The following is a 16777-nucleotide window of genomic DNA, read 5'->3' as shown; positions in this document are numbered from 1 at the left end:
CTCTACTAAAACACATCAAACAACAATGGGTAGTTGGGTCAAATATTCAATCAAATGATATTGAGTGTGTTTCCCATTTCCTCTCAAGAAAGAAGTGAACTATTTCTTTGTAAAATTGTGCTAATTTCATATGTGGCAATTTCGCCAAGATCTTAACAATAGTTGGGGAAGAGATGATAAAAATCCGGCTTAGGTGGCTTTTTATACTGTCCAAAATTTTTTATATAAACGAGTCGAATTAAAACCCATATTTCTTGAGTCATACGTACGCTTTTTATGCTAACCAATTGGTCCACCGTCCACGTATACTATGCAACTTTCTTAGAGTAAATACCCACTCCAGCTCATAAAAATGATAAATCGTGTGAAAGTTTTTCACCAAGCGCGCGCAATATTAAAGAAACTGTTGGTAGAGACGAGGCGACATTTTTCATTAGCTAGTAAAAATAAATTGTTGTACATATTCAAGCATTTAAACGTAGGTGATGCAGTCTTACTACGCAAGTAAACAAAGCTTTTATCTACCACCAACCGAAACCTTCATTTAGTTGAGCTCTTTAGAGATGACAAGGTGAAGTTTGAAGCCTCGGTCATTATGGGAATGCAATTGACATTTCTGCTTGAAAACTCCCTACAAGGCGTTACCATGGGCGCGGGGCAGCGACTTCTTTTCCTATAGACTGGCAAAATGATTGAAAGGACTCCTTGAGTTCCTTGGCCAGGGGAATAGCCAGAGGAGGAAGTGTCCCATAGTCTTGTTGCTTCCTTGCGCTAGTTGACAACGGCATGGCCATTGCTGATTGTCTTTGGTTAAGACCTTCAATTACGAAGGAGAAGGCCCCAAAAGTGAGACAGTTTTGAAGAAGAGCCTGTGGTGCACCTGAAGATCCAACAGAAATATCAATCAATGATCAATAGTAAAAAAATATGCTGATCGGTTCTAACAATCAATGTAACAACTTGCAAAGCAATCTATATACAGTTGACCAATTAAGGGGAGTATAGATGTGAGTTCTCAAATGCAGATTTCATAGGAAAACATATTCGAGTTTCTAATGCATTAGGAATGGTCTTTGCAGGAAATTCAGCCATTGCATAAAAAAGTTTGTGTACCATACAGGAGAGGTGTGCACAACTTAAAACTCCACCATAGATAAGGAAGATGTAAAAAGAAGTGATAAAAATTACCCGGATAGCTTAGAGCAAGACCAGTGCAGCATCCAGCTACTCCTGCATTTATAACTGTGGAAGAAAAAGTGAGATAGCGAAGTCAAAGTGTCACACAATACCAATTTAGGAGCTTACTGTCATCTTTTCCACGCAACCTCTTCAAAAAGCAGACAACTAAACTGTGTACTCCAGATAAAATTGCAAATGTCTGAAAGGATGAGGTGTTAATAAAATATTTCAGAAAAATGGAATATATCAAAAGTATAACACATACGACTAACAAGAGAGACCAAATGACAGGGTCTTCGACTTATTTATTCCATACCTTGGCAGAAGACCCAGCATCTGCAAGAGATCCTTTTAAACCCTTCTTCTTAATCAACCCTGAACCTGAGAACCAAATAATTCCATGAAACTTTTTATTCATCTCTTCCAAAGCTACAAATCAAAACAATATAAATTCTCGGAGACACCAAACGAACACTTAAAGTTGTTTCCACAGAGCACCATAGAAACAAGACATGATCCTTTTAAATTTGATTAGGTATACAAAACACCAAAGAATCAAGAATAAAACATCTTATACCATAATACTATGCACATTTCTTTCTTTCTCACATACCAACATCACGCTCCTAACACACTAGCTAGACTAGGATGCTTTTGCACTTCTCACTCACAGCCACCTCTCTTTCTTCACTCACAGACAACACTAGCGCTAAAATTCCGGAGTGCGGTACAAGGGGTGTACCCTGTGAAATGGGGTGCACTAACAGATGTGTGTTCTTCTTTTCCTACAATATTCAATTTTCACGAAGACTTTGAATCGTAAAGTAAGGAAGAATCAATTGAGAAGGGTAGAACTGAAGAACGAAAAATTAAGTATCTTGAGAAGAGGAGAAGAGCTGGAACACTGATTAAGTGGAGTCCCACGCCTCAGGTACACTTTTTATGCTAACCTGCTATTCATAGGAAACCAATGGCGGCCAATTTCACTGTGTTAAACTTGCTGGAGCATTCCGGAATAGTTTGTTGCTTGATTAAATATCAACAAGATGCAAAATATGGTAACCTCTTTGATTAATGCATTGCAATTCAAGCCATCTAGATAATTCCCAAGTCGGTGGAGTGGAGATGTTTGTTTTCAAAAGTCACAGACACAGTCTCCCTAATCATTCCGTACACATTAACAAAGACTTAGTTGATTCTTATCTACGATTCTAAATCACTATATGTTAGTATAAATCATCTAAGAAACTAGATTAAAACAAAATTAAAAGGGTGATATACTAACAAAGCTGTTTGCCAAACTGAGAATTCCAACTGCTATAGTGGTAACAACCAAATCCATAAGATTCCAAAATGAACCCAACACGAAGCCGTAGCACTGCATAAGGGTGCTAAGCACCACACTGCTTTCACAAAATTGTCTTAAATTATAAATCCACAAAATTATAACGCATGTACCTAACAGAACAAAAACAGCATGTATATCGCGGAAGGAATTATGAGCAGCCATGAATCCATAGCCAATAGCGACAACAAATATCGAATTAATTGGTGAAACAATGAACGAAACAACAACTCTAAAACAAAACAAACATACAGGTCGGCAATGAAGAGAAAGTAAAGGGGAAAAAAACGCAGAAAACAGCAGATAAGAGGGAGCACCATAGCCAAAAATGGAGCCCATGAAAGCACCGCCGGCGGAGTCGCCGGCGAATCTGAGGAGGCAAACAACGGGAGGACTGGGTTGGGGAATAGAATCGGGAGTGAGGGTAGAATTGGGGTCGGCATCGGAATTGATAGGGTCGGTGGGCGTCGACATCTCTCACCAGAAAATCACTAAAACCCTACCTATTTGGCTAATCCAATTTTTTCAGGTTTGTAGGCTTCATATTTCCAACCTCGTGTAATTTATTTTTACTCTAGTAACTACATGTACCCCATTAAAAACATTTTCAATTTACCTACAAAACTGATATGTGGACTATTCATAGATTTATTTATTACTAGTACTGTTTCTATATTCTTTTTTATGTAGTAGACTAGTAGTAGTACATCGTGCCAAATCTCGAACCAAGTGGATTTCATGTTCTTGGTTTTCCGATTTACAATTCTCCGCATTTTTTCTTTAACAATTACTTATAAATTATAATTAATATCTAGGTGACATAGAGATTGTTCTCTTCTCTAATAAAATTCGAATTATAATTTTCTTCAATGAAAAAAGAAAGAAAAAGCCCTAACAAGTCGCTATGCTATTGAGGTTCATTTTATGGTGATAAAAGAAAGTAAGCGGTCTCCTTGTGAGTTTGATTTATTGTAATAAAAATCAAAAAGTGGTATCCGTGTGGGTTTGACATTATATTTTTGATATGTTTACTTTTCCTTGTTATATAAATTATTTTGTTTTTATATATGAAAAAACCATGTTTAGCATTTGATATGATAAACACCGAAAAACGGTATAATTGAATGGTATAGGTGTGACAACGGTTGGTCCCACCATTCAAAATATCACGCGTTGGTACGACAATGAAGCTGCATTTAACAGTAACACACAGTGGGAATATTGATGAGGATGGCGATGACAACTCCACATTTCAAGAATCACAGCTACCTACATCTCCCACCACTTTTCACACACTAATCAAATTCAACCGCTAATTCAGGCAACAACAAAACAAAAACACACAGTTTCCCAGTGAAAATAAGGTACGCCCAACCATCTACACGAATCAATGTTTTTTAGGTTTGCTGGATTGTCTCTGAGCTTCTTAGCTTAATTTTTGTCTTTTATTGATGTTTTTTTGGAGCAGTACATGGTGCCCCCTGCTTCTTTGTTATGCTAGAATAGAATTGGGCGAAATTGTTGAAGATTGAGAAAAAAAGCTTCAGTTTTTTACAGTTCAGGATGGAAAGAGTTTGAGAAGGAAATAGCTGAATAGTGTAATCTAAGATTGAATCATCAATTTGTTCTGTGTTTTTTCAAAAATCAAAATGGCATCTCAGAATTATGAGGAGTTTGGTGCCCTAGAGGAGCTGGATTCATATTTGTTAGATCCATCTTATGAGTTTGGTAACTCCAATAATCTTGATGTGTGCAATCCTCTCTCACAATTCTCTGTTCAAACATATGAGCAAAATTGGGCCTTTGAACCATCTTCAGCCAGTGGCAGCCACCCACCCTGTGCTTCTTCATCTAATGAAAGCTGTGGTACTCAGCCCGATTGTCTATCCGATACAACAAATAATGATGTTTTCAACAACTGCCCTTTGGCATTGAGCAGCCCTTATGGACTCGACTGCTTAGACGAGCTGAAAAACGACAAGTTAGGAGAAGCAGAAGCTGCTTTGCAGCCTAGCCTCGCACCTGATTCTCTCATTGATGCACATAATAATCAACTTTCATCTGAGTTCGTGTTATCAGATGCGGCCATGGAGATTGTGGGTAGGAGGGACTTGAAGGAGATGCTTGTTGCTTGTGCAAAAGCTGTGGGAGATAATGATCTGGTGACTAGGGACTTCTTGATGTATGAATTGCAGTTGATGGTTTCGGTTAGCGGGGAGCCATTGCAGAGGCTGGGAGCTTACATGTTAGAGGGCTTGGTTGCCAGATTGGCCAACTCGGGGAGCTCCATTTACAAAGCCTTACGGTGCAAGGAGCCTTCGAGCCCTGAGCTTCTGTCGTATATGCACTTACTTTATGAAGCCTGCCCGTATTTCAAGTTTGGTTATCTTTCAGCAAATGGGGCCATTGCAGAAGCCATGAAGAATGAAAACCGGATACATATCGTTGATTTTCAGATAACTCAGGGTACACAATGGTTCACTCTTATTCAAGCTCTTGCCACGCGACCAGGGGGCCCCCCACAAGTCCGCATCACCGGAATAGATGATTCATTTTCAGCTAGTGCAAGAGGGGGCGGTCTTCAGATTGTGGGGGAGAGGCTATCAGGACTTGCACAATCATGTGGAGTGCCATTTGAGTTTTGTGGTTTGGCAATTTCTGCATGTGACATCGAGAGTGAGCGCCTTGGGGTTCGTCCAGGGGAGGCGCTGGCTGTGAATTTTGCGATGGTGCTGCACCACATACCGGATGAGAGTGTTGGGGTCCAAAATCATCGTGATAGGATATTGCGGATGGTAAAGAATTTGTCCCCCAAGGTTGTTACTCTCGTTGAGCATGAATCGAACACCAACACAGCTCCTTTCCTTCTCCGTTTCACTGCAACACTTGACTACTATCTGGCCATATTCGAGTCGATAGATGAGGCCTTATCCAGGGACCATAAGGAGCGGATCAATGTTGAGCAACATTGCCTAGCTCGGGATATTGTGAACATCGTAGCTTGTGAAGGGCTGGAAAGAGTGGAGCGTCACGAGCCTCTTGGAAAGTGGAGGCTGCGGCTTTCAATGGCCGGATTCAACCCGTTTCCATTGAGCTCATTTGTAAACGCTACAATCAAGAATCTGTTGGAGAACTACAGTAGAAAGTATACTCTTGAAGAGGGAGATGGATGTCTCTACCTAGGCTGGATGAATCGAGATTTAGTTGCCTCTAGCGCTTGGATATAATCTTTGATTATGCCAAGATTTTGATACCTATGGTAATATCTATATCCTCATTTTTTCTTCTTAAATTTGATTTCAATAGACAAAAATGATTTTTCATATGTCTAGAGCATTCCATATTTTTAATGATATGTTGATATTGATTCTCCCAGTGGTTGCTGTGAAGCTATGGAGAGCACAATAGCCGTACAGAAATGGGATTGACGTCGTCTTCAACCCGGATGCTCCTCGAGTTGGAGGTGATTGCAGTTTGATGTCTCAGTGAATGCCAATAAAGAAAATTTTACTACCCATAGTTGTGTTAGTTTAGGCTTTTGAGAATAGAATCCATGTTGAAATGTTGTTGTGATATGAGAATAGTGCAGTAAAAGTAGTGAATAAAATAGGGTTTAGTCTACAAAAAATGGAATTAATAGAGCAAGCATCATGGATTAAGCTAGCTCCCTGTATTAACAAGACTGAGTGAGGTGCTTATTTTTCTTCATATATTTCACAAAGCCCGTGTCAATTTTTCAGCTGAATTTAGATTTTCCTTGATGTTGAAGAAATTCTGTGTTTATCGTTTTTCATGATTTCTTAAAGAAAGTCTATCTTCTAAGTTCTATGCCATTTTTGTAAAGTTTTATTAGGGAAAAAAGAAGGGAAAAATCTGCATAGTTGGATGTTCAGTTTCTTTGATTCCGACATCTCAAAATCTTGGAAGTAATCGTATCTACCTGCGTGTTTTATAGTCTATCTCGGAGGTAATCGTATCTACCTGCGTGTTTTATGTTTAGTGTTTGGTGTTTGGTGTTTCTACTTTCTACACTTAATTATATAGGTTTTTGAGGATTGAACTTAAAATTAGGGGTATAGTAATTTTGAAAAAGTTGTGATTTTTATTTGATAAATTTGGTGTTATTGATTTGCAGTAATAAGCTAAATTTTCGGACAAAATTGATGGAAAAAATATGTTAAAGTCATGATCCTCCAATCATTGAATTGCGGTAACATTTTTGTGAATGTAAATCAAGGATATGTGAAATTTGGGGGTGGTCTGTGGAGGTGCTGCTCACTGTAATTGGTAGTAGGTACTTTAATTCATGTTTGCCAAGAGCAAACGCACCCACAAAAATCACTACACCATAGAGAAAGAAATAGGTTGAATATGTATGTATGTGCAATAGAGGACAGATAGAAATGATGCAACTAGTTGTAGAGGACAGATAGAAATTGGTGTCATAGAAGAGTGAATATTGTCACAAATAAAAAAGTGAAAAAGAAAGAAAAATAAGTTTGAAAATGATGCAAAAGAACCTTGAAACGTGATTATCCCCATCTCCATGGCTTATTCTTGCTAAAATTTTATGGTGGATCACAAAAGTGAGCTCGCAATTTGCCGATAGACCATTTTTGTGAGTCACTCAATAGATCAAAGTGAGACATGTAATAGTGAAAAAAAATGAGATTTAGTTACAAGTAAAGGAACTTATTACTACTATGATTATATAGTGCTGGTGTAACGCTACAATGAGATATACACATTAGATTATCTATGGGCATTTGCATCGCTGTGCTCTTAGATGTGGGCGTCAATACTCAACACTTCAGCATTATATTGCAAAACTATGAGCACGGGGTACTTGCTTACATGTGAGTGCATAAGTAAGCTGATCAAGTCAACAGAAGCAGCAAAAACGTAAAGGGATACGTTGACACTTACCAATTTGATATCTTTTATTTAATTTTATATATAATTTATATTATTCTTTTAATTTCTATTCGACTTTCTTTATATTTTGGTTTCCATAACTTATAGTACTAGTATAATTTTTTATTTCAATCATACTAGTATTGTTTTCTTAAAACTCTTCTTTTTTATATAATGATAATGATAATTTTTTTTTACGTAGTGTGCTTGTAAGAAGAGAAGAAAAAACCTAGTGTTATGCAACTAATTGCGGAAAACAATAGTGAGAGAAAAAAGAACCATAGATACGTACTAACATAAACCTTTAGACAAAATACTTCAACAGATTATTTATCAATTTTAAAAGGTTGTATGAATTTGAGGGTATTGGAAATTCCTAATTACTTCACCTCTCCGTGTATCCAATAGCGTGTAAGCAAAAATTAGGTGATGCTTTGCAATAGCAAAAGATAAACATTTGCATTTTCCAAATTAAAAAAAAAAAACTCCTAGTACTACTAATTTGAATAAAGAAGGTGATGATTTACCATGGTAAAGGATCACCATTTGCAATTTCCAATTTTTTTAAAAATAATTTGAAGAGAAATAGTCTAGTGGTGAATTGGATATTTTTAAGATCATGCTTAAGTTTGAATTTCATAAAAGTCTTACAGATTAGCATTGCTGTCTATGTTTTTTCAAATGTTAGTCATCATTAGAATAAATACAAAATTATTATTGATTCTATGTATATAAAAAATATCAGCCAATTTTTTCATATACTGCAGAATCTTTAAAATGGAACATTTCACATAATTTTTAAAAATATAAAATTGATTATATCAACTACGATTAATCTTCCATGTTCGGTTGAAAAGAATAGAAGCTCTCTGTGTAACATTTTATATTTCAAGAGTGATTTTCATATGTTGTTTGAATATAAGAGATGAGAGAAAAAAAAAAATGAAAGTGTTAATTTAATTGAGGAATGTATTAAGATATTTAAAAAAAAAATACGGCAAATAGAGGTATGTATTGAGATTTAAAATAAAAAAGATATGGTAGAGCTGGTCTGCTGTCATCTACCTTGAGATATTCTTCAACCAGAGATGGCCTAAACAATCCTCATTCATCTTTACCTAAAAATTATTTTATAAATAAATAAAAGGAATATCTCCCCTTCCATGTAAGTTAAATGGAATTCCATTTCTTTTGAATTTGTTTAAAAAGGAGTGGAATAACCAAGGAAATAAAGCAAGAGAAGGAACCTTTGGAGAGGAGAGGATGAACATACCATCTGTTTTCATTTGTGTATATTCCTCTCAATAGATCTTGTTATCATCAATTTTCCCATCTATTTCCCTCCTTCAACTTGGTGAGTCTCTATCGACAAATATAAATAAACATTGCTGAATCTTTTTATGTGTTTTTGCTTCTTTTTTACTTTTCTGATTGCCGGACTGCTCCGATCTACATGAATTATGGATTTTCGAGGCTTTTCGTGATGAATCTGAATATATGAATCAGGGATCCGATGATTTTGGATCGAATCCAGCATTTCGCACTTAGCATTTGATCACTCACTGCTACTGCTTCCTGCTCGAATAAGGTATTGATGATTTCGTGTCTTCATTGCTGGGTTTTTGTTTGCACTGGGATCTACAAGATTTAAGTTTCGATTTTTGTGTGTTTGCTTGCTTGATTATGCGGCTCTAATCTGTAATCTGTTCGGTTCAGTTTGTCTTTAGCGGTCTCATTTTTTAGTTGATTCGCGCATTTGGTAGGATCGGAGAATTCGTTTGGAATTCTACTCATACTAACTTGTGATCGCATATACTAGTAGATTTGCTCGATGTTTTTATTGGTTTATGATTTTGAAATTGATATGCTGTGGAAAGTCAGTTTTGCTAGGTTGTGAAGGAGCAGCGTGAGTTAATCTGCAGCAAGGATGGAAACTGACCAAGGCAAACTATTTATTGGTGGGATTTCTTGGGACACTAATGAGGATCGTCTTAAAGAGTATTTTGGAGCATATGGAAATGTTGTGGAGGCTGTGATCATGAAGGATCGAACCACAGGACGTGCTCGTGGATTTGGCTTTGTAGTCTTTGCCGACCCTGCAGTTGCTGAAAGGGTGGTTGCGGAGAAACACATGATTGATGGTCGAACTGTAAGTTCAATGAATAAATACTCTAGAGTTCAAAATGCATTCAAAACATTCCATTTCACACTGTCAATTATTTCTTATGTCCAAGGAACTGTGGTGATGCAAACTGAGTCAAAACAGCTGATTATAACTGTATTGTTATTTGTTAAGCTTTTCAGTTGCTAGAAGTGGATGACCAGAAAATTCCATGCCCTCGGGACTTCCTTGGGTCCTTCTTCCACAAAATCTACTTTTAAATTTAACACCGCGTATTAACTAGGAAATCCACTACTTTACTTGGGCTACATTGTCTTCTTGCTTGGTCTATTCATTGCCTTCTGTAATTGTAACTCAGGTGGAAGCAAAGAAAGCAGTTCCAAGGGATGACCAGCACTTGATAAATAGAAGTAGCAGCAGCAGCATTCAGGGGTCACCAGGGCCTGGACGCACTAAAAAGATTTTTGTAGGAGGATTAGCATCTACTGTCACTGAGAGTGACTTTAAAACCTACTTCGATCAGTTTGGGACCATAACAGATGTTGTGGTCATGTATGACCACAACACTCAGAGGCCAAGAGGTTTTGGTTTCATAACATATGATTCTGAGGATGCAGTGGATAGGGTGTTGCACAAAACCTTTCATGAACTCAATGGAAAGATGGTTGAGGTCAAGCGAGCAGTTCCTAAAGAATTGTCTCCTGGCCCAAACAGGAGCCCACTAGTTGGTTACAACTACGGTTTTAGTAGAGGGAATAACTTCCTCAATAGCTACCCACAAGGATATGGCTCACTTGGAGGCTATAGTGTCCGGATGGATGGAAGATACAGTCCTCTGGCTAGTGGCCGTGCTGGATTTTCTCATTTCGGTTCTCCATCTTATGGTGTGGGAGTGAACATGGAACAAGGTTTGAATGCTGGGTTTGGTGGGGGCTCTAACTTTGGCGGCAATGTAGGCTTTGGCCGTGTCCTGAACCCATACTTTGGAAGTAGCCAGAGCAGGTATAGTACTCCTATTGGCTACAATGCAAATAGCAGCCGTGGTGACTCTTTCCTCAACTCATCACCCAGAAATGTTTGGGGAAATGGTGGCCTTAATGCTTCAGCAAATAATGCCAACTCTGGTTCATACTTTGGTTCTGGAAGTGGTGGTGGTTTTGGAGTCTTTAGAAACAATGGAACAAATTGGGGTACTTCTCCTAATGCTGCCTCACTTGGGGGAAGTTCTTCTGGGTTCAGCGGGGGTAATGTTGGTTATAGAGGCGGAGAAAATAGCTATGCTCTTGGAGCAGGAGGGTTTGGAAGGAACACAGGAACTGGTGTAGCCACTTCTTCATTTTCTGTCTCGGGTGGTGGCTATGAGGGATCCTATGGAGACTTTTACCGTGGTAGCTCTGTTTATGGTGATCCTACTTGGCAAACTACATCTTCTGAGCTTGATCATTCTGGGTCATTTGGTTATGCTCTTGGAAATTCTGAAGATGTGGCTGACAAAGATTCTGAGGATTATGGAGTGGCCTATGACATTCCAAATAGACAATCCAATAGAGGTATTACATGTTTCATCATCGCATTCAAAGTTGTAAATAAATTTATTTTAGAAGCAAAATCAGATAGCTACTGTTTTAGGGTTTTCCGTAGGAAAGCTGACATACTTGGTTGTAAGGAATGTCCCCTTCGTGCATCCTCTAGATATTAGTCACATAGTCCCAAAGAATAATACTCTTGCTAAGAAGTTGTTGCTTAGCTAATGTCATTTCTCATTCTTAACATAGTTCGGGGAAAATATTCAAGCTAAAAAAAAGCACCTTCCTAATTTATGTGCAGAAAAAGTTTATGCATTATGGTGCATTACCAACTTTTTAGCTGTAAGTCACTGAACTAGGTTGTTCTTACCATTAAAAGTTAGTACATTTGAAAAAAAATAGTCTCACCTGAATAAATGCTGTGAATGAGCTTCAGTGGATTATCTACCTTTTATTTTTCTACTCGAGGTCACCATAGGCCTTCTGACATGACCTGATTAAAATGCTTTCCGAACTACCCAGTAGCAATAGTTGTTAGATTATATGGCATAATTACTGAGTACAATAGTGACTATTATAGGTGTTATCAATCAAGAGAACTGACACATTTATTGATATAAACGTGGTGCACTTTGATATGATGCTTTTTTACGTTCATTTTGGCTACATACGTCATCTTAGTTTTTTTTGTTATGCCTCTTTAGCTGAAGGATATTAGGCTTTTACTTTTAGTTTATCATCTGTAAAACCTCTGATCCTGATGTCTGAAGTACTTGTTCAGAGTGGTTAGAGAAGATTCTTGTTAAGTGTTGATATATAACTAACTTGGCTCATGCTGTATTAATGGGGAGAATAAATTAATGGATTCCCAAACGTGAATTATACCTACTTAACCTTGATTCCTCGACTTAGGATCCCTTTTGCCATCACTTAAGACTCAGTAATGTATGTCACTTTTGTACGTTTAGAGCTGAACTAATGTAATATTTCATATCAGTAAATAATAATGTAGATCTACATAATGGCACTTACCTAAATGTAAGAAACTGTCATCTCTCTCTCTCTCCCCCTTATATCATGTTTGGTGTATACTCTATTGTTTGCTATTGTACTTTTCGCAAAGTTTTCATTAGTAATCTATCTAAATAATGACTTGCTTCTGCACAAATTATTGTTGACATATTCAATTTAATGAATGCAACCTCCCAAGAGTATCAGCTAATGGAAATTTATGCTTGTGTTTTGGTTATCTTAGATATGTAAGGCAAAGAATACTTTTAGATGCAGCAACACTAATAAATGAGTTATTTCATGTGTCTAAAGGTCCACCATGCACCTTGACTATCTTTTCTTCGTATTCATACAAAATATTAACAAGCCCGGACCCCTGCATGAGGTTGTAAGGGCAGATTTCTAATCTTATAATTCTGTTATTTGCAGGCTTATAGGAGGGGTTTAGATAAGCTGTGGTTTCTCTAAGTAGAGGCTAGTACAAAACTCTATTCTTGTCAAAATTCATGCAATATGTTCCTAAAACTTGGGGATGTAGGTCGTTTGAACTATTGTTTTTATCCAAGATTTTAGAAATGTGGTTTGAAACTGTCATCACTCATCACCTTATATATTTCTTACATGGAATGCCTATTACTTTGAATATGATCACTGAACTTGTCTCTGTGATTCTTTCCAGGAATATCTGCATAGGAACTGAGTAAACTGAAATGATGGTAGGAGAGGAAACTTAGAGAACACGTGAACTGTTTATTTGGTTTCACATTGCTTGGTAGAGTCAAATGATGTTACTATACGGAGCTAACAGGGTCTTGGAGCAAAGTATGTGTATGCTCATAGCATCTGTCTGAAGGGATATTTCTGAAGGTTTGAGGTTCGTTTTTTAGCATAACTTAGGTTCGTAAGATCAGATGGTTGAGATGTGAATCAGACTGCAGAATACACTTGTGGAACATTCCTCTAGTTTTATTTGTTGTGTGTGTCTCTTCAACACAAAATGGTTTCTACTGCTACGCCATTGAAAAGGTAGAGAGTTATATTTTTGTATTCATTTTTCTTCCTGTTTGTCGGCTCTGAAGATTGGCGGAGTTTTTTGTCCTTCTCCGTCTGGGATTTGTATCTTGCCCAGACTGAGAGACTGTATGTGAGTTTTTTCTGCTTGATTTATTAGCGTGAAATATAACAGGGATACCCTCTTAGGTCTCCCTTCAATAAAAAAATATTGAATGGTATGATTATTTCATTTCAATGGAGGTGATTCTGTTACTGTGTGATTCTGTTACTGTATCACACTTTATTGTGTATCAAATAGTTTAACTAGTGTAGTACTTCCCAGTACTTTTCAGAACTCTTTATGTTGTATTTTTTATGTTCTACCATACATTATTTTACTTATTCCGAGAGTTGGTTTCATGGACTACGTGCTAGTTAGTTCTTCACACTAAGTTAGGAATGGCGGCACTTGGATTAATATTTATTTCTTTTAAATGAAGAATGAGGTTTACTTTACTCTTCCTTTTCTTGTTAAAAAAAAAGGTCATGAAATAGATAGTGGAATTGAATTTGTGCAGGTAGAAATACTAATCTTCGTCCAAGAAAGTTTGTCACATTTCTTTTAGTACTCATTTTAGAAAAGTGATACCCGTTCCAAGATAGTTGAGTCGTTTTTTTTTTTTACATTTGTTTTGCAAAAGTGATATAAATAGTTAAATTGGTGAGAGTAGAGTAAGATAGAGAATCATAGAGAAGACTTTTCTTTACAATATTCTGACTCTTACATTACACTCTCTCCATTTATTAGTATATCATTTTTGCAAAACGAGTGTGAAAAAAAACAGCTCAATTATCTTGGGACGGATGGAATATTTAAAGTGGAGAGAGGAAAGTAAAAGAGATAATAATGTAAAGAAGAGTCTAACTATATTATTCTCTCTTTTAACTACTCCCTCTTTTACTATTATTATTTTTGCAAAAATGAAATGTAATAAATTTTTTGGGACGAAGGGAGTTAAATTTTGGTGTTGATTTTGTTTAATGTTCTAGTCATTTGAGGGCGGAGCTAGGATTTCATTGTAAGAGGGGCAAAATTATAATATATGATATTTTTTATATATTTGAAGAGGGGCAATTGGTATAATTTTATGTATATATTCAAAAACTTGTAATAAATGTATAAAGGTGAAGAAGGAGTGAGGAGGGGCAAATGCCCCACCTTCAGCCAAGCTAGATCCGCCCCTGTTGAGGGGGAGTGTATCTGAACATTTTCAATCAAATAAAATCAATGTATTTTTTTGGAAATATTTTGAATGATTATGGTTTTAAAAATTTAAGTAGATCATAAATATGTACATCTATTTATTTTGAATAATGATACTTTCGATAAAAAAATTGAATCCTGTAATCCATCTAATGTGAAGTGATTGATCTTTCAATGTTTAATCCATAAGACAATGAATGAATCAACATCTTAATTCAAATTGTGTTGGATGGCGGAATGTTTGAAGTATCAAATTGTCATCCTATCTAATTTATAGTAAATGTTATTTTTGAATTAGTGTCAAGTGGGGTATATAGAAGGGACAAAAATAATCTGATTGTAATAAATAATTTATGTTGTAGATGTGAAAAATTAATGCCAAAAGAACATTCGCCATCCTCATATATGCATCATACAAATAGATGCAATATGAGATTGGAAACAATGAACATAAAACCTTCATAATTTTGAGCTCCGCCTTTAGGAGAGTTGATTCCTAGTTAATTACTACTCCCTATCATTTATGATTGTATATAGTATATTGAGTATTCCTTTGCAAGTGATTAATTAATAAATAGGTGGCACAATAAATTATTGCGTGATATGTTTATTGGAGTATCAAATAAAGTAGCATATTCATCGAAACAGACAATTCCTTAAAAGGACAATTGTCTTGGATCAATTAATGACACATGGGCCACCGCAGTTATTAACGGTTTCATGCATTGATGCAGATTCACGGCCATCAAACTCAGTGGCCCACCTCTGTCCTATGTCTAAGAAATTAAATTAGCACCACCTTTCCAAAAATGAGTCGAGCAGTTTAGTACTGTAGCATATTTTTTTTGTTCTTCACAATCGGTTATTCATGACAATGATGAATGATCCAATGACCAATATACTCCCTCCGTCCATAAAAAAATAGAGCAATTTGTGTATGACACGATTTTAATGTAAAATTAGTAAAATAAGCGAGAAGGAAAAAAGTAAGTGAGAAGTAGTGTTAGTGGAATAATGTGTATGATTATTATTTGTTGAAAATTTTTTCATAAATGAATGTGCTCTTTTTTTGTGGACGGCCAAAAATAATAATCGTGCTCTATTTTTTGTAGACAGAGAGAGTATTCTTTTGATGCCTAACCACTTCTAACCACTTCAGTACATCTATTACAAACATAAATAATAAGTAATCCACTGTTTCGTACTAATAGAGACGTTTCATTTTCTGCACTTGTTTTAAAAAAATAATACAAATAGTAGTTAAAATGAAGAACAAGTAAGAGAGAATAAATAAAATAGAATTTTTTTTTTGTAATAAATAGTTAATTAATGACAAGTTTAAAGAACAAGATATTAATGATGAAAAAAATATAATTTTGATTTATAAACGTGGTGAAATTTGAAAGCTGGTAAATTACGTGAGTTGAATTGTTATCCAGTTAATCTTGTAACGATCCAATTCGTTAAGGTCAAACTCAAACACGATCTATTAAGAAAACGATCAATCCAATTACGAATCCAACGCGCTACATTCAAAACTTGAATATAACCTCCAAACGACATGAACTCGTTATCGACATTATTCCTTCGGTTTGACATGGCACGAACCCGACACGACAACCACACAATAACGACACGATATGATTCAGCCATTCAGGTGTATTGCTATTGAGATTGACTCGACAACGGCATAGTAAGAGGTCAATGGGTGAATGCGAGAAAAAATGGAGTGAAATCGACCTATGAAAAATGAGAAAACAATAATCTAACTTTAACTCTAATAACATAAGAAATTAAATAATAATATTAATTTCCAATCAAACCCAATATGGAATTACCTTGTATCAGATCGGCTCGATAAGTACATAATAACAACACGACACGATAATGACACTACAACCACATAATAATGAGATTATGAGATTCAGTGGATAGTTATTCGAAAAAAAGCATGAAAATATATTTTCAAAAATTGATGCTCCACCTTGTGGATATAAAATGCTAAATAAAAAATAAATGTTGGGAATAAATATCAATAATATGTTTATTCATCTCAATTCTCAAGATATTGATCATACTTCCTCCATTCCAGAATAAGAGTCTTATGTAGTTATGACATAGATTTTAAGAAATACAAAAAAAAGTGGGTTGAATAAGTTAGTGGAATATGAGTCTCATTTATAATATTATTTTTGTACTTAACAAAATGTGATTGTAATACGTTGGTGGAATGTGGGGCTACTTATCATTTATGGTAAAAATATTGTGAGATAGACCAAAATGATAAAACATGACTCTTATTTTGGGACAAAAGATTTATTTAATAACACCTCACGCATCGATTAAATTGATTTAATGAACAAATATAAATATAAATTAACTTTCAACAAATATACTTATGTGATGATTAATCACAACGGAAT

At 35.9% G+C, this 16777-nt stretch overlaps 3 protein-coding genes across 6 annotated transcripts; 2 read left to right on the top strand and 1 right to left on the bottom strand.

Annotated features, from left to right (window-relative positions):
- Positions 1–410: 410 nt before the first annotated feature.
- LOC125191805 (mitochondrial import inner membrane translocase subunit TIM22-3-like) lies at positions 411–3062 on the bottom strand. The gene is made up of 5 exons (XM_048089225.1): positions 2842–3062; positions 1496–1560; positions 1306–1378; positions 1189–1242; positions 411–880 (listed from the first exon to the last, which is right to left on the bottom strand). Exons 1-5 carry the CDS (start codon positions 2996–2998, stop codon positions 642–644), a joined length of 588 nt encoding a protein of 195 aa, XP_047945182.1. The 5' UTR covers positions 2999–3062; the 3' UTR covers positions 411–641.
- Positions 3063–3730: 668 nt separating this feature from the next.
- LOC125195778 (scarecrow-like protein 21) lies at positions 3731–6269 on the top strand. 2 transcript variants are annotated; one of them, XM_048094008.1, is made up of 3 exons: positions 3731–3888; positions 3993–5783; positions 5901–6269. In XM_048094008.1, the coding sequence occupies exon 2, from the start codon at positions 4174–4176 to the stop codon at positions 5749–5751; it is 1578 nt and encodes a 525-aa protein (XP_047949965.1). In that variant the 5' UTR covers positions 3731–3888; positions 3993–4173; the 3' UTR covers positions 5752–5783; positions 5901–6269. The 2 variants fall into 2 exon arrangements, with proteins under 2 accessions (XP_047949965.1, XP_047949966.1); XM_048094009.1 differs by lacking the exon at positions 3731–3888 and having other exon boundaries at positions 3898–5783.
- A 2212-nt stretch (positions 6270–8481) lies between these two features.
- Positions 8482–13371, top strand: LOC125194417 (heterogeneous nuclear ribonucleoprotein 1-like). 3 transcript variants are annotated; one of them, XM_048092617.1, is made up of 6 exons: positions 8482–8792; positions 8945–9026; positions 9320–9587; positions 9919–11110; positions 12527–12571; positions 12777–13371. In XM_048092617.1, the coding sequence occupies exons 3-5, from the start codon at positions 9366–9368 to the stop codon at positions 12532–12534; spliced, it is 1422 nt and encodes a 473-aa protein (XP_047948574.1). In that variant the 5' UTR covers positions 8482–8792; positions 8945–9026; positions 9320–9365; the 3' UTR covers positions 12535–12571; positions 12777–13371. The 3 variants fall into 3 exon arrangements, with proteins under 3 accessions (XP_047948574.1, XP_047948572.1, XP_047948573.1); XM_048092615.1 differs by lacking the exon at positions 12527–12571 and having other exon boundaries at positions 8484–8792; XM_048092616.1 differs by lacking the exon at positions 12527–12571 and having other exon boundaries at positions 8484–8792; positions 9316–9587.
- Positions 13372–16777: the final 3406 nt, after the last annotated feature.

Source organism: Salvia hispanica, chromosome 6 (assembly GCF_023119035.1).
Source record: "Salvia hispanica cultivar TCC Black 2014 chromosome 6, UniMelb_Shisp_WGS_1.0, whole genome shotgun sequence".
Classification (NCBI taxonomy): Eukaryota; Viridiplantae; Streptophyta; class Magnoliopsida; order Lamiales; family Lamiaceae; genus Salvia; species Salvia hispanica.
This window is presented reverse-complemented; position numbering and strand designations above follow the sequence as displayed.

Bases quoted from the DNA above. Each gene is read 5' to 3' on its own strand.
- LOC125195778 (XM_048094008.1), top strand. From the start codon at position 4,174: ATGGCATCTCAGAATTATGAGGAGTTTGGTGCCCTAGAGGAGCTGGAT.
- LOC125191805 (XM_048089225.1), bottom strand. From the start codon at position 2,998: ATGTCGACGCCCACCGACCCTATCAATTCCGATGCCGACCCCAATTCT. The intron at 1,243-1,305 runs GTAAGCTCCTAA...TTTCTTCCACAG, and splicing joins GTTGCGTGGAAAAGATGACA to TTATAAATGCAGGAGTAGCT. The intron at 881-1,188 runs GTAATTTTTATC...TTGGATCTTCAG, and splicing joins TCTTGCTCTAAGCTATCCGG to GTGCACCACAGGCTCTTCTT.
- LOC125194417 (XM_048092615.1), top strand. From the start codon at position 9,366: ATGGAAACTGACCAAGGCAAACTATTTATTGGTGGGATTTCTTGGGAC. The intron at 9,588-9,918 runs GTAAGTTCAATG...ATTGTAACTCAG, and splicing joins ACATGATTGATGGTCGAACT to GTGGAAGCAAAGAAAGCAGT.